At 41.5% G+C, this 24,167-nt stretch overlaps 1 protein-coding gene across 1 annotated transcript; it reads left to right on the forward strand.

Annotated features, from left to right (window-relative positions):
* Nucleotides 1-498: 498 nt before the first annotated feature.
* Nucleotides 499-22,512, forward strand: LOC125429204 (cytochrome P450 2C14-like). The gene is made up of 9 exons (XM_048490097.1): nucleotides 499-728; nucleotides 1,993-2,155; nucleotides 2,953-3,102; nucleotides 6,817-6,977; nucleotides 12,037-12,213; nucleotides 15,067-15,208; nucleotides 16,296-16,483; nucleotides 17,079-17,220; nucleotides 20,414-22,512. The coding sequence occupies exons 1-9, from the start codon at nucleotides 549-551 to the stop codon at nucleotides 20,599-20,601; spliced, it is 1,491 nt and encodes a 496-aa protein (XP_048346054.1). The 5' UTR covers nucleotides 499-548; the 3' UTR covers nucleotides 20,602-22,512.
* The last annotated feature ends 1,655 nt before the right edge of the window (nucleotides 22,513-24,167 follow it).

Raw genomic sequence — 24,167 nt, forward strand, 5'->3', positions numbered from 1 at the left:
GTGTGCATGTTTGCTGCATTGAACCAAGTGATTGTAAACCCCTTATGCCTACAATAAAAATTGTCAAATTCGCATTACATCCTTCTCTGTGGATTTTCTTCCCAGAGCTGATCTTCGTATACACGGGTTTTAAAGATTTCTTACCCAGCCTCTCACCACATTAATAAGCAGTCTGCTCTAAGCTAATATTCTCCACTATATTGAGAGACTGTGACTCCACCTTTGGTAACACCACCCCCTTTGGACTGCACAGTTAGGCTTTCCGAAAGAGAATTACGACACCATTACTGTATAAAATGTACCCTTAACCTCAGTGTGAATGAACCACGTTTCTGATCAGTTCAATAGCAGAGAAGTTAATATTTAGCCAGGATCAGAATGTACACACTGGTTGTATGCAGAGAACAAAGGGCACTTTCCTCCCAAGGGAGTTCTGGGGCTAGTTATATAAAGGCTGAAGCTGGGGTTCTGTTGCACCTCCAGTGGGCAGATCTTTTGTTCCTATCTGCTGTCTCTTCAGTAACATCTCAGACTTCCCATTTTAAAAAATGGAACTGGTGGCAGGGGCAGGACTTCTGTTCCTTCTCTGTGTGGTGTTCCCTTTATGCTTCATTTCCTTCCAAATGCACAAGAGGCAGAGCCAGCTACCTCCAGGGCCCACTCCTTGGCTCTTCCTGGGCAATGTCTTTCAGAAAGGAGTTTTTCCTCTGCATGGTTGCTATAAGAAGGTAAGACCCACTCTTGTAGCCCTCTTTCATAGCCTCCATGTGGCTCAGAGGAATGAAAGTTTAGCTTTGGATGAAAGGATGGATCAAGGAAGGTGGTCAGGTTAACTTTCCCCTGCTTTATTCATTGTTGCTTGTGTTTGCTGCTCAGAGTGACTTATAAATGAAATATGGCTTCTGAATATGTTCTTATCACTTCCTTGGTTGCTTATTATTTGTTTTGTGAGAGGAATTGTTTCATTTATAAGTCACCTTGAGGGTCTGATTGGAACTAAGATAGAAGATAAGTACATTGATGCCCACAAAATAAAGAATATGTGTAGTTGCATTAGGCCATAACAGATCACTGGACCACTTAGCAGTTGTTACTTGACATTTAGTGTTGAGAGGTGTGATTGGTATCAACCCTTTGCAGAGTACTTTCTATTGTTATACCTGGATTCTTCTTCAGATTGTGTGGTGTGTTGTCCACACTGCATGAATTGCCATGATGATTTTTATCATCAACTTGTTTACTTTTGTATTATCTGAACACGCCAGTTGATTTGTGGTTGAGGCATGGATGAATTTTCCCAGAACAAACTATTTATTTGTTCTAAATCAAGAAAACATTAACATATGAATACTTTGAAATATTTGGCACAGGAGTATTGTTGGAGAAACCTCATAATTCCTTTTCAAGGAACTTCTAAAGAAATAAGGAGATGGAGAAAAAATCAGTCCAGCTCATTGATCTGCCAGGCCAAACTGTCATCTAGTCTCATGTTAATGTGTATTCTGTGCAAAAAAGAGCATATTGCTTCAAATGGGGCAGACAGGGTAACAAAATATTTGAGAAATAAAAGTTATTATTTTACCCAGCTTGCTTTTACCCTCAGCAGTGCTGAACAGGATATCAAGTATTTCTTTCAAGAGCAAACCTAAATTTTTACTTCTAGAACCAACCTGACTAGAAAGAGTGCTTAAGGGTATGTTGAAATGCATCGGTGGGTCATAAGATAGGTGGGTGGGGTGTTTTAGGATTTGTAAGTCTCATGAGAAGTGATTCAAAAAATAATTCTGTTTATGTAGGGTTAAAATAACCTAAGGGCAAATGGCAACAAACTTAGGGCAATGTATTGTCGAAGGCTTTCACGGGCGGATTCAACGAATCCACCAGACCATGGCCACACAGCCCAGAAAGCCCATCAAAACCAAACTTAGGGCAGTTGTTCCTGAACAAGCCCCACTGCCTTATGAGTAACAGTCTGTCTGGTTGTGTCTTCAGCTTATGAAGAAGTATGGCCCCATCTTCACTATCTGGGTGGGACCACAGCCTATGCTTGTGCTGTGTGGATATGAGATGGTGAAAGATGCTCTGGTGGATCACTCTGAAGAATTTGGTGGGCGGCCTCTCATCCCTATCAATTACCGAATACACAAGAGCCTTGGTGGGTATTGACCTTCTTTTTTCTTTTTAGCAGCTGTTTCGAAAGCCATGCAGTTTCCAACTGTAATACTCTAATAAGAGAAAACAATCTCATTTTGCAGAAAGATGAGAGTTCTCCATTTCATGCCCTATAGAAAAAAGAATCAATTTTAAACTATACCTTCCTCAAAAGAAGGAGCTTTTCCTATTATACTGTTTAGGTGGAGCTAGGTATGAAGTAAAACATGTTCAGCACCAGAAACACTAACAATGTATTGAGTTTCACCCCCAACTTTGGCCATGATATACTGTCATGGAAATGCATGCATTGCCACCTTAATGTGCCATGGAGGAAAGGAAGTAGCGGATGTAGTGACCTTATGCCCTCTGACTTGCGGGGTCGGGGAGAGATTCAATGGCAAATGACAGTGGGTTAGATCCAAAGTTCAGTTCCTACTCCTTGAACTTAATTTTGTGTGTGGAATGGACCTGTCTTGCCTCCCCTCTCAAACTGAGGCCCACAGTGGAAGCATTAGGGGGCAAGCAGGGGTCTGTGATAAGAAGGAAAAATTGGCAAAATTCCCCTTTCCATTCCACTGATGGAAACTGAAAGTAGATCAACATATGGAGTGATTCTCAGTATTGTGTCTTCCATTCAGCATCTTTACGAGGAGTGAAACACCTAATTGCAAAATGACTTATTGATACCACAGATCAGAATAAAAGTTTGAATAGGGAAAGCAACAGAATCCATTTCTCATCTAGAAATTTTTAGTATATTGTAAACAGACAAATTCATTTGTAATTTTATAATTTCAGGAAAACAAGGCATAAATAATAGAAAATGGAGGGAGCACCGCCGATTCCTCCTTTCCACTCTGCGGGACTTTGGTATGGGAAAGAAAACCATGTCTGAGAGGGTCCAGAAGGAGGCCCTTTGCCTGGTTCAAGAAATTGCAACCACACAAGGTGCTCTTGAGTCCAATTAACTGCAAAGAAACAGAAAGCAATTCTCTTGGACAGGAACAACTTTTTTTTGAATGGGATTGGAAATTGGAAATGGAATGGATTGAGCAATATAGTGGCCACTACTAATGTTGCTTTATAACTATCTAGATTAAAGCTCAGGTTGTTTTGTTTTATTTTTTGCAGAGCAATGACAACAAGGGGAAATAGTGCTAAGCAACAGTATGGCACTGCTAAGTTTCCACATGTACTGTGCTATAATATTTACCAGTCATAACACTAGTATGCATTGGAAATAGTATGGCTATCTAGTAATGACCCCATTTAGTTCTTACATTCTGTCCCACTGCATCATAGTACAGAAGAATTAGAGACTGAATTTTGCTCTTTTTACTGTTTCCTCTGGAGAAGTTTGCATTATCATATACATATTTGCAAAGTGCCAGTAACTGTGGCTACTGTGCAGGAGGGAGCATTTTTTTTACATTAAGCCATCAAAATCCCACGGCAAGGGATTGATCATAGTTTCCAGCCTGAATGTTCCTTCTATCTAGAAGAAGAAGAAGAAGAGTTTGGATTTATATCCCCCCTTTCTCTCCTGCAGGAGACTCAAAGGGGCTTACAATCTCCTTGCCCTTCCCCCTCACAACAAACACCCTGTGAGGTAGGTGGGGCTGAGAGAGCTCCGAGAAGCTGTGACTAGCCCAAGGTCACCCAGCTGGCGTGTGTGGGAGTGTACAGGCTAATCTGAATTCCCCAGATAAGCCTCCACAGCTCAGGTGGCAGAGCTGGGAATCAAACCCAGTTCCTCCAGATTAGATACACGAGCTCTTAACCTCCTACGCCACTGCTGCTCCTATCTATCTATCTATCTATCTATCTATCTATCTATCTATCTATCTATCTATCTATCTATCTATCTATCTATCTATCTATCTATCTATCTATCTATCTATCTATCTATCATCTGTCTGTCTGTCTGTCTGTCTGTCTGTCTGTCTGTCTGTCTGTCTGTGCCTGAATCCATCTGTGAATAAATTTTGGCAGCAAAAAAACCAATTACAAAGAAAAATGCATAATTCTAACTGTTGTATTATTGATGTACCAAGAACTTTAGATAGGGGTGCACCAGCCTCTAGAACTGGAGAACACCAATAAATGTACTGTGGTTCTTTAGTAACACTCAATTCTTCACAAGTAATGATTCTAAGTAATTAGTTTTCTCAAGTGGAGCACCCCCTCTGTCTGCATTCATGGTTTATTATTTAAAATTGCAGTACTTTCAGTGCGTTTGACCCTGTGCAGTTTAGTTAAATGTATGTATTTATTTCGAAACTCTACATTCTGCCCTTATACTTAAGGAACACCCAAGGTCACTTACATATACCAGCTTACAGCAAAGATGTGTATTATACACATACTCTACACAGTATAATCAACCATAAACAGAATGAAGGAATAAAAAACCACATGCATACAAATATTAAAGCAGCAAAAGGTACAGTAAGAATATTGCAAAATTCACTAAAAATTCATATAAAGCAGGCAAAAAGTATATAATTAAAAGCAGCAGAGTTAAAATAAAATTTAACATCTCATAATAGTCTAAAACAGTGATGGCGAACCTATGGCAGAGGCACCAGAGGTGGCACTCAAAGCCCTTTCTGTGGGCACACGTGCACAGAGTTCATCATGTGAGGGAGGCAGAAAATCACCCCCCACACACACACATCTAGGCTAGCCTGGGCACGATCCTTTACCTGGGAGTAAGCTCTGTTGCTGGCAATGAGTCTTGCTTCTGAGCAAACTCTCCTAGGGTCGTGATTCACCCATTCGAAGCGTTGCATGGTTGCTTCACCAAGCTTACTCCCGAGTAACGTGCGCCTTGGAGCCAACCATTTTTTCTACACTAAAACCTCAGTATTCAGGTTAAATTGCCATGTTGGCACTTTGCGATAAATAAGCGGGTTTTGGGTTGCAATTTGGGCACTCGGTCTCGAAAAGGTTCGCCATCACTGGTCTAAAACCTATGTTAATTAAATCTGGATTTAGAAATATTTGGCAGCACTGAATAGTGCTATATTCAGAATGATTATGAATAATTCTGAATCAAAATTTTATTGTTCTGGATATTTGGAAAATTTTTTCATATGCTTACTCCCACTGACCCCACAGAAAATAGGCAAGGCTGCTTGCAAGAGGAGGAAAGTGAACTGTTCTTCAGGTAGCTTGGTCTGGCTTCTTGAGAAAGGAAACTTTAATATTCCTCAGACACCTTGACACCAAGATTGGTGGGGTCGAAGAACTCAGAATCCTCGACTGCTGTTGCCATGGTATTGCGAGTGATGTCTGTCTGGGCTTATGAAATTCTGAAGCAGGAACAGGCATAGAAGATATTTTCACACTGATCCTTTCTAATTTAAAGGTGGACATAGCCGCTTATATAATTCCCTTGTTTTCCTCTGGCCATCTGCTGCAAATTGAAGCTCTGCATGCTGAAACACTCTGCGCTCCTTTTCGAGCACCTCAACCCACATTTCATTCTCTCACTACTCAATAGTGCCTTTTAGGAATAAAATAGATCAAGCAGATAGTAGATTAATAGGGAAATTTTATATTCAATTCCAGCTCCTTTGAGGGATTATCAATCATAGGTTTTTAAAATATATTGATACATTTAGATTAGATTTAGATAACCACTTTTATCTGTGTAAAAACATGTGAGTTTCACTTGGGGACAGGTCTGTGTTCTGCTATAGAAGAATCAAATACTGTTGTTGTTGGGAGATTCTGCCCAAGATATAAGAAGAAGGCATGGGTAAGGCTGCAGGAACATTTATGATCAAAGCTATCACCTTGAATGGAGCTTAGAAAGAAGATGAAATATCATGTATTATGTATAATACATATCATTATCCAGTATACGTTCATCTAGTAGATACCCTTAAAACTCCAGGCTGCAAAATTCTCCACTGATAGAAGTTTCTGCAGTAATGACAATGTCAGTAAAGTTTTCCAAACAGTATGGCTGATTCCACATGGACCAAAAACAGTGGTGTGAAAACGGTGTGAAAATGGTGTAAAATGGTTTAAAATAGTGCAAAAGGGTTTACACCGTTTTCACACTGTTTTCACACCGCTGTTTTTGGCCCATGCGGAATCTGCCAATGATTCTAATGTATAAGGGATTGTGGCCAGGTCTGTCTTTTCCAGGATGGGTTGCAGTTATTGAATTCACCTGATGACAAAAAGCACTCCCAGCAACCCCCTATTAGCTGCATATTCAAACATAGTGATGAATTCAGAAGCATGCCCAAACTGCAAGGTCTTTCAGCATGCGTTTAACATAATTTCAAGCAGATTGTAAACCTCTTCCCAAATCAGCTTCACTCCCTGATACAGAACCCTTTTATCTTGTCTGGATTCAATTGCAGTTTGTTCACCCCTACCCAGCTGATTTCAGAGGTGTTCACCATCTCCCCACTATTTCAGTGGCTCTGAAATTTCAGGAGAGAAGATAATAAAACTAAGACTGGATGGGCATCATTTTCACTACAGCCCTGTGACATTACAGAAATGTTGCCAGTGGTTAATAGATAGAAATAATGAGTGCAGTGCCTCAAGTTCAGAATGAATACTATTTTAGGTTTAAATCTGGAATAATTGCTGTATGAGTAAAAGTCCATATTAAGTGCCCCCATTCTGTTTCCTCTACAGGAAAAGCATTTGATCCAACAAACACTGTCTTCAGTGCTGTTTCTAATGTGATCTGCGCTGTTGTCTTTGGGACTCGGTTTGACTACAAAGATCCAGTCTTCCAAGAGAACCTGCATGTTATTGATAACTTCATTAATTTTTTTCACACATACTGTGCACTGGTACGTTGTGTCTTCTGTACTCTGTATCTGCATGTCTTCTTTCTTATCCAGAACTAGCGGGGCCCGGCCACGCGTTGCTGTGGTTTATTGTGGTGAAATGGGAAAGGAACAGTAGCAGTAAATCAATTGCAGAGGCCAGCAGTACGCGCTTATGCAAACACGCAGCCTTATACTGTGCGATGACAGTGATGTGTGTGCCCGCATTCCTGGGGCGGGGGGAATGGAAAGGCACCCCTCCCACACATCTAGGCTGGCTGGTCATGATCCTTTACCTGGGAGTAAGTTTGGTTGGTGGCAATGGGTGTTGCTTCTGAGAAAACCCTGAGGGGTGCGACGCAGCCATTCAAAGTATGTCTTGGTTGCTGTACCAAGCTTACTCCTGAGTAATGCATGCCTGGTTTTCTTAACTGTAACCACAGTATTCAGGGAATCTAGAGTGCCTGGCCCCTCCCTCCCGTCCCTTGCATGTTGCCTCTCACTCTCTTCCCTCCCTCCCTCCCTCCCTTCTCTTCCCTTGCATGCCACCCCTCCCCCTCCCTCCCTTCCCTTTCCCTCTGCTAGGGTGGGTGGGTCATATCAAGATGCTGGGCCCCCTGCCTCCCCTCCCTTGCATGCCACCCCTCACTCTCTCCCTTCTCTCACTTCTCTTCCCTTGCATGCCAGCCCCTCCATCCCTTTCCTCTCCCTCTCTCTCTTCCCTTGCATGCCACCCCTCCCTCCCTCTCCCTCCCTTCCCTCTCCCTCGTGTGTATGTGTGTGTATGGTTTCACTTCCACTCAAGTTACTGCCTATGTACTGTTTCCACTGCTCATATCTGGCCATCTGAGCGAACATTCTAAGCAGCATGAACATTCTAAGGGTGACAGTTACACACAGGCAGCTGCATGTCCTTCACCATGGAGCGCCAGGAAAAAGGCGTTTTATCTGGGTAAGGTGTGAAATTTCAGGTACGTGAACATCTAAAAACACTCTCATCGGGCTGACTACAGTGACTGTGAATTTTCAGAGGAATTGGCCCAGCAGTTACTGAGTTATACCACGATTAACAAAAACACTGTTAGCTTTTTATATATATAGATGTTTTAGTGGAATCCATTTATGCATAAAAAAACTGAAATATTTAGCCTAATGAGGAATTTCAAGATCTGCTTTGGTTATATCTTTGATTGAGAGGTGAACAATTATCATTCCCAGTTCCCTTTCTGGAAGAAGATTCCTGGCGGAGATAGGTTTTCTGGACTTTGGGCTCAAAGCCATCCATCGAGCTTTATGGCACAGTCTAGTATAATTATGTGCTATCATCCTAAGCAGCCTCAATTCTGTGAATGGAATAATATTGCATCCCCCTTGGTAATGGCCAAGTAAGAGGTAGAATTAAATGAAATATATGTAGTCCCAACAGAGAGTTTGATATTCTTGAAGTGAAAGGGATGAGTGCTTTCATTTCTTTCTGATATAAAATCAATATGAGCTGTAGGAGCAGCTTGTGAAACAGTAATGGCTGCTGTTGTCTTCTTTAATGGATTCCATGTGTTCATAAAAGTAACTGAAATAGTTCCTCCTAGGGTTTTTTTTTCTTATCATGGTAGGCACTGATATGCCTTGATATGCAACCTCTGCTTCTGATGTCTAGGCAGAAGAACTGTCCTGAAATGGTGTCTGGGGTGAATTTAGAATTTTGGGTGGAAGGAGGTCAGACTCTAAACTCTCAGTTCAAACGTATAGCTCCAGTGTAGGTTGCTGAAACAGCCTTGCCAATTTCACAGGGATTACCACTTCAGTTTACCACTCCAGTGATAGACTTCAAATGTGAATTTTTTTAAAAAGCCCGTGGGGGAACTTCCCCAAACCTTTCCATCCTCCTGAAATAGTGGCCAATAAAATGGGAAAACTGCTGCAAGGTGAGTGAGGGGAGCAGGATAACACAAGAGTAATGCATTGGGATCTCTTTCACTTTCCCTGCAAAGGGAGAAAAAATGGTTGCACTAAAAGAGCTTTTGTGAAAATCATGGGGATTCTCCAATTTGAAAGTGGAGTGACTGCCAAAGAAGGGGAAATGTGTATGTAACTGAGTGTCAAACCTGAAGGGAATACGCTCAAAGTGAAGAAGACTGAATGCATAAATGTTCATAGTTAGAAATCACATATATTATTGCTGAGATTGAACACTATCTCACAGTCCCTTGCCAACAGCCCTTACCTTTCTCCAGAATTAAATTGGTGACAGTACAGAACCACCAGTGACAGCTGCAAGGTTTTTTTCCCCATTATTTCTTTATCCCTCCCTCCATCCACTGGGGCACCAGGAATTCTATAACACTAGTGACACAAGGGTGAAAATCCCTGCAAATCAATCTCCAGGTCCCTTGTCATGATGTATGTATCTGTATACGTATAATTATATCTGTATATGTATCATTATATATGTATCTGTGAAATGGGTTTATTATTATGTTATTAATTACGATATCTACACTTGTCTTTTTCAATGAGTCTCAAGAGAGATTACAGGATATAAACAGTGCAATCAGGCAACCTAACACAACCAATGGACAATGCAAACCCATGAACGATTTTTCCTAAGGGCCTTACAGAGATATTGAATAGCTTGGGGAATAAGATTGAACTGTGAGGAACCTCATAAAATAGGTCCCACATTGCTGACAGTTGATTTTTCAACACCAGTCTTCTGAGACCTGCATGTAAGTAACTGTGGTGGTAACTTGGACTCACCTATGAGGGGGCATTACTTTAAACAGCCCCTTGAAGATGAAAACCTCTTTGGCAGAATTAAAGCAATGCAATAATTACTAAATCTCAATGCTGCTTGATCACTGAATATTCCTTTAAAACTTTCAGTGTTTGTAGGGCACAGCTGTCAATATCTGAGGGAGATATTGAGATTTGTTTATTTGCTCCAGGTTCAAACAGAAGTCCTGTATTTCCCAGCCAACAAATACCAATGTACTAATTAAAACTTCTTATTTAAAATAATTTGATAATTTTAAATTATTTATTTATTGAATCATCACCATCATCATTAATGTTGTATCTGGTTATTTATTTATTGCATAGAGACACAGAACACTAGCATATCCCATATTAATCAATCCTATATAAGAATAAATGTCATTCCTATTCTACTTCAGGTGCCTTTAAAAAAGAAGAAAGATTGTGTTTCAGATCTTCTTATCCAGAACTAATAGATACCTTCACAGAGTTTTAAATGAAGGTACTCGACCTGTATAAGAACTATAGCTCTGCCATGAATGATCTTCAAAATTCATGGAGCATTCTAACTGCAAATGGGAAGCTCCTCAAGAGACTGGTGGAGGGCTGTGATTTTACATCAATAGGTTCAGCCCTTGAGATGGTTCTAAAAGCATATGCTACTTCGGTGGGTGGTTCTACTGAAACTACTACTATTTTAAATCATACCTGGAATTCAGTGGAATTTTGTTTTGCGTTTTTGGCAAATTTCTGGGCAAGAAGCTTTGAAACTTAACCATATACTCTACTCAGATGTTTATGTCTGTATTCAACAGGGCTTACTCCTAGGTAAGTGGGGATAAGATTGCTTTGTAAGAAACCCCCATTGAATTGAATGGGATTTATTTTAGAGAAAACACCACAGAAGCAAGGGATGATTTGGCCTCACCTGGGCATGCAGAGCTAGGGTCCCAGGCCTTCCTACCATATGTACTTTTTCTCTAAGATAGACTGAGAAATCAAAATATGGACGAAAGATTGAGGTTTGCTTGGAATGCTCCCTATTTAATTGAAAGCTTCAAATCTCAAACCCAAAGGTCTGTTCTCTTAGAATACTATTTTAGAACTGAAGGACACCCCCCCTCCCCGACCATATTCCATTTAACATCAGAGGAACATTTCGCCATTAAGGAAACACATCTTTTTAAAGCATTAAGCACTGTTTTCTTCTGAGTATCAGCTCAGACCAGTAATCCTATCCAGAGTCTCCACACTCTGTCTCTGTCATCAGCTGGTGTGTGAGAGAGGGAATGCAGTTGGCACTAGGGGTGTGCACCATTTTTTCTGATATTTTTCAATTTTGGGTTTAACAGGTCCTGATCTTTTTGAAACCCCATCCTGGTTTTTTTCAGGAATTCAACATTTTTCAGGTCTATTAAACCCACACCTGAAAAATTTCAGCAGCCTCCAAAATCCATTTGGGCTCAGAGGTGGTACAGAGCTGAAAGTTGGGCTCAACGTGAGCCCCAGCTGAACCCAGCATTCAGCTTTGCACCATCTACTGCCTCTAAGCCCACATGGACTTGGGCAGCAGGCCAGAGCTGAATGCTGATCCTGGCTGAGTCGAACCCATTGTTCAGTTCTATGCCATCTGCTATCCCCAAGAACTGGTCAATAGATATGTGAGGGAGGGGGAGAGTTTCTTTTGAACGGTGGCAGGGCCAAAGGGTCCAAATAATGCTGGAAAAAAATCAGCATTATTCAGAATCTGCTTTTCAGCTCCCTTAAATCACAATTTTTTAAATGAAAAAAAAACACTGAAAAATACCATTAAGTAATTTTTCAGATTTTGTTTTGATTTGGCTTTGCCAAATGTGCATACCCCCCCTAGCTGGCATTTTAAGCTTGTGAGATGTGGGCAGCACATCTGACAGATTGTTCTTGGACTGAAAAATAACATAGACTCACATGACAAGCAAGTGCAGGAAGATAATCCTAGACCTCCACCAGGGCTATCACACAGATCTCTAAACTCACCTGGAGAAATGGTAGCTTTTTAAAGCTGCCATTTCTCCGGGTGAGGTTAGAGATCTGTGTGATAGCCCTGGTGGAGGTCTAGTCAGAAGACTTTTGTGTGTGTGTAAAGTGCTGTCAAGTCACAGCTGTTTCATAGTCACCCCTGGTGGTGTTTTCAAGGCAAGTGATTAAACAGAGGTGGTCTGCCATTGCCTAGCTCTGCAGAGTCTTCCTTGGAGGTCTGCCTTGTAAGTTCGGATCCAACTTAGCTCCATAGTCATGTGTAAAAAGACACTAATGCAGCATCCAACTGTGTGCATTATCTCCATTGCAGATCTACAACACTTTCCCCAAAATAATGGACTACCTACCTGGACCTCATAAGAAGCTTCTGTCAGGTTGTGCAAAAGTGTTTGCCCGCTTCCATGAGAGGGTGGAGGCCCATAAACAGACTTTGGACCCTCAAGACCCTCAAGATTATATTGACTGCTACTTGATCAAGTTGAAAAAGGTAAGGGATTCATAACCCCCCCCCCCCCCCCCAGGATTTTCTAACTTTCAAGGATGTCAAAAGATTCTCCTGAACTCTTCATGGTTCTGGGTGTTAAAAAACAAAAGGGGATGGGAGAGAAAACCTAATCTACAATGCTTCACTGGAAGTGTAGGCTAAGGTGAGCATGACCCAGTTTGCAAAGCTGATAAATCACTTGTAAGTTTTAGCGTCCACCCCAGCAAGACATGGGAATAACTGTGCTCTGTTTGAGGCACAGCACACAAGGTCTCAGCCAGGCATCAATCTTAGGAAAAGCCTGCATGAGCCTCCAATTTTCCAGACCTATTCTTAGTTTGAATGCTCATGAAAAGTATTTTAGCAATAAATAGAGTAATTCACTGTAAACCCGACCTAGACCATTACAATCACATAAAATACCATAAACTGTGCAATCCCTACATGCCCTGGCACGATGTCTCTGTCAACTTAACAACATAAAACAGTAACAAACATAACAGATTACATTTACAATTTAGCTTTAAAAATTTGGTCTGCAACTAGTTTCATCCTTCAAGTGGCTGCTAAGAAAATAGAAGTAGAGGCCTTGGAGGTGGCCTTAGGCAAAATATCAGCCAATAAAAATCACAGCTTGTCTTCTTCAGTACTGGTAATTTCAGATAAAATGTGACTGAGATGTTTATCTCGAATAACATTGTATAGGGGGCACAGTAAGACATAGTAAGCTAAATCTTCTGGCTGGCCAAGGCCACAAGGGCTAGTTCCCTGGAATCTTCCGATATTACTGTGGAGATATTCAGAGGGAAAGGATTGAAAGCGGAGGCTAGTAAGTGGCTTTCTGAAGGTGGCATTGGAGAGATCAGTTAGATATGGGGAATAAATTTTATTTTTCTTGACATTAGGATACCAGATTGAAAATTTCAAGACAGCCACTCACTTGATAGTTAGGAGGGCATCTGTTTTAAACAATCAGTCATGAATCCGGGGGAGGGTGGTATATAAATTTAATTAAATAAATAAACATATGAATATATTTGATAGTTATACTTTGTTTTAATTGTTTTCTGTCTCAATTTGGGGGGCACAAAAAAAAACCCTGGTAAAATTCAGAACTGGGTCTCATGGGCCTGAATTGTGAAATCCTAGATATTTAAAAAAAAAACCTATATTGAAAAATCCAGGATTCCTGAAAAAAATCAGGTCAATTAGACCCAAATCGGAATTTTACCCATCTCTACCTCCTGTCTCTCCTCACATCAGTGGGGGTGGCTGCCTCTGAGTCCCACATGGCTGCCTCCCAGTCTCATATGGAGGCTGTGGCAATGGAATTCTGCATCTGCTGCACTCTGAGTCCCATGGAACCAAGAGGTCATGGCGGTGAAGCTCTGTATCTGCCATGGTCTGCATGGCAACACTATGCTCACCATAGTCTCCAAATCCCATATAGAGCACAGAGGCCACAGAAGTGGAGCTCCACAGAGCTACAAGTCTGGTATGGCTGGGCCAAACCAGGTTTGCGGCATTGCATCTGCCATGGTCTCCAAATCCCATGGGGAATCTGGAGGCAATGGCAGTGGATTTGACTAGCTGGTAAGTGAAAGGGGAGGATTCCATTTTTTAAAAAAAATGGTGGCAGGGCCAAAGTAGCTATCATGTCAATTGTGTTTTTGGGGGGGTTTTTTGCTTAATTTGGAATCCACCTTTAGCTTCCTTTAAATGTCTGCATTTTTGGGGGTGGAAAAAAAAAATCAAAATATCAATATGGTATTTGGGGGTTTCAATTCAACATTGCTGATTGCACAACCGTAGCTAATCTGTTTACTGGAGTGTGGGTAATTGTGTGGTTATATATTTGGAAATTTATAAATATATGAAATAAATTAAAAAGCAAAAAACAACTGAACTGCTCACCCAATTTGGTACATTATACACTGCTGAAAAACAACACAGATTTCAAGGATTTCCCAGTATTCAGGGAAAGCAGTCCAATAATGCAAGTCATTAAATTAAATAGGGCTGCTGCCCCTTGCAACTGAATAGAGTACAAAGAAGTTATCGGACAAATGTGTTTTTTCTTGTAATCATGGGAAACCACTATTAGCTTGATTTCTTAATACAACTAGCTGTATTAAGGGGTGGCCATCTTTTTCCCAGTATCTTTTGGTTCAGGTTAAATAGACCAACATTTTTTTGAAAAACCTAGAAAAGCTAATACTTTTTAGAGTTTTTTTCCAAAAAAGTTATTAAATTCAAATCCGAAAAATATGCTTGCCTCCAACACCCACATGAAGCTTGGAAGAAGGCACAATGTTGAACACTGGGCCTGGCCAGAGTTGCATGCTGGGCTCAAACTGACTGGGTCCAGCATTATACTGTTGAAGTCCAGCATTATTCTCTACTGGGTCCAGCATTATACTCCACTGTTGAAGTCCATGTGACTTCGAGATGACGTTTTGGAAACAAAGACAGAAGTATAAGGCCAGTCCTCAGTTCAAAGCTGGGGTACAGGTAAGAGAGAGGGGGAGAGGAGAGGGGTTTTCTTCTTTTTTAAAGGTGGTAGGTTGAATAAGCCCAAAAAATGCTGAAAAAAATTCAGCATTTTTCAGAATTCAGGTTTTCATCTCTCTTTTATTATCACCTGTTCCAGATAACCCTCCCCTCCCTCCCAAATACCGACACAGTATTTTTGTGGGTTTTGTTCTGTTTCAAGATTACTGAATGTCCACTTCTACATGTATTTCCTTTATTACAGAATTCAGCTATGAAAAACTATGTTTTCTTTTCCATATCCAATCTCTACTTCTGCTTCATTTTTTTTAAAAAATCATCTTTCCTTACCAACTAATTTTACAGGAACAAAATGTTGAAGAGAACATTTTCAGCTCTGAAGAAATTATTGCCTCTGTTTTTGGCATCTTCGCTGCTGGAACAGGGACTGTAAGCAAGACCTTGCTCTACTCCCTTTTTTTGATGGCCAAGTTCCCTCACATTCAAGGTATACAGAATCCAGAAAACTACACAGTTGTTTGGGCTCTTTTGGACCACACCACAAATATATAAATATCTGGAAAAGCTGTCAATCTAGGGTTATGAAGGGTTTCTTGTAAATGGTTGTGTGTGTGTGTGGGGGGGGGGAGGTTGAGAACTCTTCACCTCTGTGAGCTTTAAGTGAATGAAGTTTATTTAGGGTTTAATAGTAAGGAGTGTGGTACAATACATAGACAACACTTCAAGATGAGCAGAACACTAATTGTGCAGGAATGAAGTTTATTTTGAGCTTTAAGTGTAACAAGAAGTTGCTGCACATTCCTCATTCATTTAGTTCCCTCTGAAGGTTCCAGGGGACTTCCTTAATTGCCAGAGTATGAAAGAAACAATCCCCCCTTTTGTTCGCACTTACCCCCTTGAAATGATTCCTGGCCGCCATTTTCTATTTTCCCCTGTTTGTTTTTCAGTGTTTGGACAAATTAGTGCTTCATGCTTCACAGCTTATGCTGCAGTTCCCTGAGTCTTCTGTACTTGACATTGTGAAGATCTCTCCCCCCTCCCCCGCCGGCCGCCCATATCTCAAAAATGCTCCAAAACAGGGCAAGGGCTTCTGCAGGCAAGGAGTGAACCCACAAAAATGGCATCTTGACAGAACACAAACAAAGCCTTTTAACAAATGTATCAGTTTAAAAGATCGCTACAAAAGAGGATGCATTTAAAATGTTTTGAGGCTGCAAAGAAAACATTTTGGGGGGGGGGGTGGAATGCAGAACTCCATGGAGGAAAAAAAAATCCCTGCCCCAATATGTTTTAAAATGTCTGTGTAGTAAGAGCCATTGTTATTATTTTTATTGTTAAAAAGCTGAAAACATATTTGGGTAAAATGAACATGTCCAAGGGAGAGTTATTTTCCTGTCAATTTCCATCTTTTCTTGTCATTTCAAAGAATGAGTTCCATGCCAGTTGTGTCTTATCTAAGAGAAAAAAATTACCTTTCACTTTTGAGATGAAGAAGTTGAAGGTTAGATATGTGTGAGACAAGGGTGCTTGGAATTTGAGAAGTACGTCTTCTGAATATTATTCATTGATTGCAGCAAAAGTCCAAGCAGAGATCGATGAGGTGCTAGGTGCAAATTGTGCCCCTGGCATGGAGGATCGTGTGAGGATGCCATTCACCAATGCAGTTGTCCATGAGATTCAGCGTTATGAAAGTACATCTTTGGAGAGTGTCCCCCGTCAAACGACTTGTCGCACAGTATTCAGAGATTTCACCATCCCCCAGGTAGGATGACTTAAGAAATTATTAAATATTTTGGGGAGAAAATGAATATATACACAGAGAACCCTTTCCCTAGTGTTTTCCAAACCAGGGTCCTCTTAAAAACTCTACATTTTCTTGACATTAGAGCTTATATATCTGTGAGTTCTTTATAGGGATTTGTTTATAGGTGTAGAGTTGTGATTGCCTGGAAAGTTATTTGATATCTCATGCTCTTCTGACACTTGAGGCATAGAAAGAGGTGGAGTACTTTCTCTTTTTTATGATTTTAATTGTTTAACTATAAAACTACAAGAATGGTGATCCAGCCACCCTACAAAAATATACGTAATAAAGAATTAAGGAATGAAATATAAAAGATAAAGTGTCAACTTCATTTCCTCCCCAACCCTTACCCCATGACATTGTATGTAATCATAACCTCCCTATACCATCATGGTTTGGATTTCTGACAGTGTAGCAATCTTTAGTCCTATCTTTCAACAGGCCAAATAACTCACATATAGCATAGAACAGTGAACCATTTTACCTTTCTAAAAGGATTTTTTCAACTTATAAGATTGAAGCAAGTAATGCCATCTGTTTTCTCTCCCTGAAGTACACCACGGTCATGCCATTACTTTCATCTGTTCACCTTGACCCGCTGCAATGGGAGACTCCAGAGGAATTTAACCCAGGGCATTTCTTGGATGAGAAGGGCGAGTTCAGGAAGAGAGATGCCTTCATGCCTTTTTCAATAGGTAATGACAGTGACCTTTTTTCATACTGTGTGGTGGGATCCTGGGTTATGTATGTGAGAGACTTCGGGGCGGGGGGGGGGAGTGTTTAAGGCAGTGATGCTTTGCTGTCAGAAGCCAAGCTGTGGGGCTACCCTCTCACAGAATTTTTCCAGCCTTGAGCAGGAAATTTACCTGGTGGAAAAAGCTGATTGACTCCTCTCATTGCCTATGCAGACTCTTGAGCCTCGTTGAAATGCAAAATGATCAGAGTAATGGCCTGAAGGGAAAGTACTCTTATGTAAATATTCATATTTCTTTATAACCAGGAAAACGTTTTTTTTTGGGGGGGGGGGCAGACTTGACTAAAAGTTCTGTACATATTCACTGTCCAAATGCATGACTGATAGAAAGTTTCAGAGGGGACATATTCTCCTAAAGTTTGTTTTGGAGGTGCAGGTTTCAAAAGTTTGAAATTATGGATCTTTCTAATTAGGCTGACTTGCTGTGAGATCAGTGACCTAATGAATGACTGCATGCATGTGATCCTTGCCAGCTCAGGAAGCCAGTGAGATCCAAGATGCATTACTGATAAGCACCCAAAATAATAATTAAAAAACGCAAAACTGATTTGTCGAAGGCCTTCACGGCCAGATTCAACTGGTTCTGGTGGGTTTTACGAGCTGTGTGGCTGTGGTCTGGTGGATCTTGTTCCTAACGTTTTGCCTGCATCTGTGGCTGGCATCTTCAGAGGTGTATCACAGAGGGAAGTCTGTTACCATCCCTCAATGTGTAACACCTCTTTAGGGATGATCTATAGTAAAATGATGGTTCCTAGGGACTCATTACATAACTTCCAGGTTTTCCCAGGAATTATGCAGCACCCCCTATGTCCCTGCCCCCCCCCCCACTCCTGCCTGTTGCTAGCTGCTGGTTGACAACCCAAGTACTGAAACAGGACCCAGGATTTCGTGGGAGCATCACCAAACGTTGGATTTGATTAATTTTTTCTTATAGCTGCAAACTCACTGTCACCCACTGATAGCCAAAAATGAGGGAAAACACTAACTTTCAGTGTCCTAACCATTCCCAAGTTGAAGAGACACAATATTCAGATTCAGAGCATTCTCATTATTAAAGGAGCTGGTTTGTGTCAATTCTTGTTAGGACTTTGTAACTTCATAAAATTATATCCAAAGTGAGCACCAAGGTAGGAAAGAATAAGTCAGGTGGAGGGAAAGCTGCAAAGAAACTGTTGAGGTGCCTGCTTTCCCACTTGCCTATTTATTACTTAGTTGCCTATCTGGAAACCTACCCACTTCTGCAAACCTTCCTGCCACATTGCCATAGTAGAGCAATAGCGACATGATAATTGTAAATGAGGGTGAGGAAATGGAGGAAAGGGACAGGTGATTCCAAGTTATAGATGAAATTCTGAAAGAAAAAAAAGGCTTGGACTTAATTGGAGCAGATTTCTAGACCTCAACAGTGCTTCTATCTGGCCAATTATAAGCAGTCTTGTTAGTCACCAAAGCTAAATAAATAAATAAAACAAGTGAATTATTTATTTATTTAACCCCTTTAACTACCTATTTTTGGGGTTGAGTTTTTCCCTTTTTGTTTTGGACTGTGTAAACTAATCAACAACAACAACAACAACAACAACAACAACAACAACAACAACAACAACAACAAGCCCCTAGAGCTCTCTCCCCCTTAGGAAAATATGTGCTCTATTATCAAAACACAGCAGAGACAGGGAAAGACAGACAGAAACTAAGTGCAAACTAAGTCTGCTGTGCTGAGGAGATGTCACAGGGGGGCATGGTTTGCCCTGGTGATTTTCCCCAAGTGCCATCATTACTGGGTTTATCCACACAGGAGCAGGGACTGGTGGCATAACTGTGTCATGGCTTGTTGGGATAACAAAGAATGGCTGAGAAACTTCCGCATGACCAGGAAGACCTTCATGAGGATCTTGGACAGCCTTAGACCCCATCTGCAGCTCCAGGACATGTAGGCTGCATTCCCAGTGGAGATGATAGTCAGCATGGCTATCTAGTATCAGGCCAGCCTGAAAAGTTTCAGTGAGGTGAAACAGCAGTTTGGTGTCAGCCTGGCAACTGTAGCAGAAGCTGTAATTAATTCTGCCTGGGTATGAGGGTCGCGCTCTTCATGAGAGTGGTCCATTTCGCAGATAATGTGGAACAAGTACATTCTTCTGACTGGTTGACCCACAGTGAGTGGGGGGGGGGAATGAAGCCCCCCCTTTTCCAGTTCTGGGTAGGGCTCGGCGCAGGCCTCAACACAGCAAGTGGCAGCAGAAAACAATGGGGCACAGCATCATTTCACATTTCCACTCATGTTCTCATATTTTTGTGGAAAACAAGAGTCCACACCTCCCCCCCCCCCCGATATGCTCACTAACATTCAGCCCAAAGTGCACATCTCCCTAGCTAAGCACTCCAAGCAACCAGTACATGTACAGAAAAGAAAACTGGGACATTTTGGGTCTCCGCTCCTGATTAACCCAGGCGAAATGGCACCCGGTGGATACCATGAGCAGAAAACGTGCTTGGAGGAATGGGCTGGGCAGGCTGCAAAGGTCAGGAAGGGCTGCAAAGGTCGGTGGCTCAGCAGAGTTGAAAACTGTCAGCATGACATCATGTCAGCAGAGTTGAAAACTGACATGATGTCAGGTAGGGAGACCTGGGGGGGCGGGCGGCTGAGCAGGCAGCTGGGTAGGAAAAATAAACTGGTTCTGCTCCCATGGTGTTTGCACGGTGACAGGTTCAATGGGGGATTTTTGAAAAGAATTGCCAGATCTGGGGATGAGGGAAATATCGTGGGGCAAACCTGCTTTCGGACCGGGAACCATGCAAACTTCTTGGTCAAATCGGGATATTTACCTTGCTGCAACCAGGATATTTGGACCATGCAGAAACGACCTTAGTGACTCATTGTTGATAAACAGTTTATTTAGAATTAAATCAGAACATATCCCAGAATGTTTTGTGTGGAAAGAGTCCTAGGAGACATTCCCACTTGGCAGGTCAAAAGTGCGATGAGCCATGAGCTTGTGCACACCAAGAGCTGCAGGCTTCAGATGAAGATTACTCCCATTACTTTTTACAATGTCAGTTTCATTCTTTTTGGTTGTGACTCTCCACTCCCCACAACCCCCCTCCATAATACATGTTTCTTTTTCCTCTCGCAGGAAAGCGGCAGTGTCCAGGGGAAGCGCTGGCCCGAATGGAACTCTTCCTGTTCTTTAGCACTCTTCTCCAAAACTTCACCTTCCAGCTGGCTACAGATGATGCAGAGAGGGATGCAAGGTCTTTGTTTCAGAAATACAAAGCAAGGGACTTATACCCCCACATTCGAGCCATTAAACGTTCAAAGTGATTTTGTGGCAAAAAATTCACTGATGTAATGGGGGTGGAGGGAGCCAGTAGCTTCGAACATATTCAGAGAAATTGCTATTGGAAGACTGACAATAGAGTTGCCTCAGAACCAGAGTTGGATATGCACCTGTTACCAGCACAGATAAAATGCTTATAATATACACTTTGGGCTGTACCAAGGAGGTGTTTAACTCTCGCAAGGAAGTTTTGAATCCCATTATTTCCCCAGTAATGTCTTTAAGAGCACCTTCTATTTTCTGAACTTGCACTGCTCAACTTCTATCTTATTTCAGTTTATGAACTCCTTATCCCTATCTCTAGGGATTTGTGGAGAAAGCATGTCAGACTGGGCACTGATAGTAGACTCTTAGCCCTAATTAAGTCACTCTACAGGGCTACATTCTGCCAAATTAAATGCTCCTGTTCTGGAACACTAACTCCCAAAATACCAAACCAAACCAAAATACCAAACCAAGCTATTAGGCCAGCAAAAAGAAAATAAAAACAAGATCAAACTATACACAAGTACAGAAATCCATGGTATAAAATCTATACTCCCAAAATACCTTTTAACAGAGATGTGAAGCAGGGATGTGTTTGGCCTGTGTACCTTTTAATCTTTTTTGAATGATCTGCATTAACAGAAATAAACTCACATTGCCCAAGACTAAGCAATGTACATATCCCGATCTTGCTCTACGCTGATGACACAGTCCTTCTCTCTTGCTCCAAGATAGGTTTTAATTTGTCTCCTTACCTGTTGCACTGATTATTGCACCAGCAATAGCCTTGCTTTGAACTTCAAGAAATCTAAGATCCTCATATTTTCAAGGGCTTAGAGGCCTACCTGCTGGTCCTTAAACAAGAATTCCCTGGAGCAAGTGAAGCAATTCAAATACATAGGGCTGCATTTCCAACACAGAACGGACTGGGCAACTCATTGGGACATAGTGATCTCGGCAAGCAAGAGCAGTGTTGTGGCAATAATCCGCTTTTTCTATAACGGGGTCACAAATATGTCCCTGCTGCCCTTAAGGCCAGTGCCAAGGTAGGTCAGCAGTTGCTCTATGGTGCTCCTATGTGGACTGGTGCTTGGAACCGCTTAGTTGAATATATTCAGTCCTGCTTCCTATATAACTTACTCAGTTTGCCACATTGAGTGCCCTATGCTGTCCTTTGTCTTGAAACTGGTCAACACCTTTTAGAGACCAGACCCTGGCTTGCTACATTTAAGTTCTGGCTACATCTCTGTTTTAACTTCGAGGACTCAAGCCTAACATACCAGTCTCTTGTAGATCTTCAAAACTCTGCTGGACCTTAGTAGAACAAAAAATATTAACATTGCGATTTACACTAGAGTCACTAGCTATGCTGTCCACCGGTGAAATCTTTTGCTCCTTAAAGCAAAGATTAATTGATCAGGAATTCCAGTATCTCAGCAGTGCAGCAAATAAGTCCTGCTCTCCCCTTCAAAAAAAATCCCTTTAACATAGCCAGAGAGGCCAAATACCTGAGTCAATTAACCTTACCCAACCAGCGAAGAGCTCTCTCTTTGGCAAAGTGCAATGTGCTTCTTTCAGCTGTAACAACAGGAAGACGTCTAAAAATTCCCTACCAGGACAGAATCTGTGATTGCAGCATGAAGCAGACTGAATCTGTAATTCATATGCTTCTATACTGCCCCTTTTATAAGACTATCAGGTCCAACTTGTTGACCCCTCTACTCACTAATAAAGAAGATCTATCAGATCAACAATTTTTAAAAAATATTTTAAACAATTATTGTTCCACTATTTCTGAAACGGTGGCTAGGTACCTGTGTATTGTCATTAAGTTGCAACCATGATTGTTTTACTCTGTGATTACTACTAATCTGTATTGTTTATTATGCCAATAAAAGATTTTGACTGAAGAAAAGATTGCAATATATTGTTGTATTTATATATCTTAGCTGCTCTGAGCCCATTTGTGGGGAGAGGGGGATAAATCTGATAATAAAATGCCAGAGGGAGAAAGTAGGAGATACAACCCAGAAGGGAAAAAGCAGTGTAGGGTTCCAGGTCCAGGCTTCGCTTGCTCATATTTGGGGCTTCCTTCTCAGAAGCTGTGGAGGATACTTGGAAGGTTTGGAGGAGGTGGTGCAAGAAAAAGAGGGGAAATTGAAGCAGGTTTGAAGGGAGGGAGCGGAGTCTCTATAATAAGCTTGTGAAAGGCACCAACCCTGAAAGGCATCAAGCCTCTGCCAGAAGTTTGCAAGCAAGAAGTGGTAGGAAAGGTGAACTGAGCTGAGGCCTCAGCTGATTGAGTCAGCCTGCCTTTCTTTGCTTTGGCTTATCCCACACCTTGTTTCTCCTCTGGGTTGTGCCCACTGAGGCATTCCCTTGGTTGCCTGGGGTGGGGCCAAGCTGCTCTTTGGTGCTGGCCAACATGAAGAACACTCTCTCTCTCTCTCTCTCTCTCTCTCTCTCTCTCTCACACACACACACACACACACACACACACACACACACACACACACGCCACTTGAGTTCTGTTGACATTTGGTGTACAAAGAATAAGATATGAGGGGGCATCAAGAAGAGGTCAGTACCTTCTCTTCTGTTAACTGTCATTCATTGTCTTTCAGATTGCTACTCTTAGGGTACTATCATCCTTCTTTTTGAAAGTTCCACTCTTGCTCACTCCCTCTCAGCTAGACTTGTAGTTAGGACACTCTCTCTCACAGTCCTCTTCACTGTTTATTATGCTAGTTCCTGAATAAATTGTTATTTACACTTTAATTGGGTTGTGCATCTTTGCTGTGTTTATTACACTGCTGGCAAGTTCCTCCTGGGGTCCACCACTCCCACCTACTCCAACCTCTCTATCCCCTCCCAGCCCTGGTCTGAGTGAGCCTTGCCTCAGTCCTCCAAGGGAGAGCAGGCAATGCCCCAAGAGAGTGCAAAGTGTCTTTCTCTGGCATCTTCAGAAGAACATTCCTCTGAGAAAGTGTTTTTCAACATATGTATCCACACTCCCAACATACATCAAACACCCAGTTCAATAACAAATGCAGCCAAGCCTATCAGTCCACCATTCAATAACAAGAACAATCCTCGATAAGTCTTTTCAGTTGTGCATTATAAATACTATTATTAGTATTGAGAACAAGGTGCCTTGTTATTTTCCTTGGATATGACATGGAGACTTTAATCTAATCTGTATTGCCTTGTTTAAAGTAGATATATTAAATGTGGAAACAGGAGTTGGTTCACTCATTCTGTACCATGGTTGTCATAACTAATTGGGAGAGCATATTTGTCACTCCACAGCTTGCAGAGTCCAGTGGCTAAAGTAACAATATTGAGAACAAGGAAGAAGACTGATCAGACTTCTTGTAATCTGTAGTTAGCCCAATATCATTGCTGTGGATTGGTTGGCTGTGATTGTTGCTAGCTTCTTACATTTTTAAATTAGTAAGGGCAAGAACCACACTTGAGTTTCATAGGGATATCAGCTGGAGGAAACCCACCAAAATTTCTCCTTGATCAATTTCCCCTTTTCCCTTTTCTTGAATAGAAATGACCA

Source organism: Sphaerodactylus townsendi, linkage group LG03, assembly GCF_021028975.2.
Source record: "Sphaerodactylus townsendi isolate TG3544 linkage group LG03, MPM_Stown_v2.3, whole genome shotgun sequence".
NCBI lineage: Eukaryota > Metazoa > Chordata > Lepidosauria > Squamata > Sphaerodactylidae > Sphaerodactylus > Sphaerodactylus townsendi.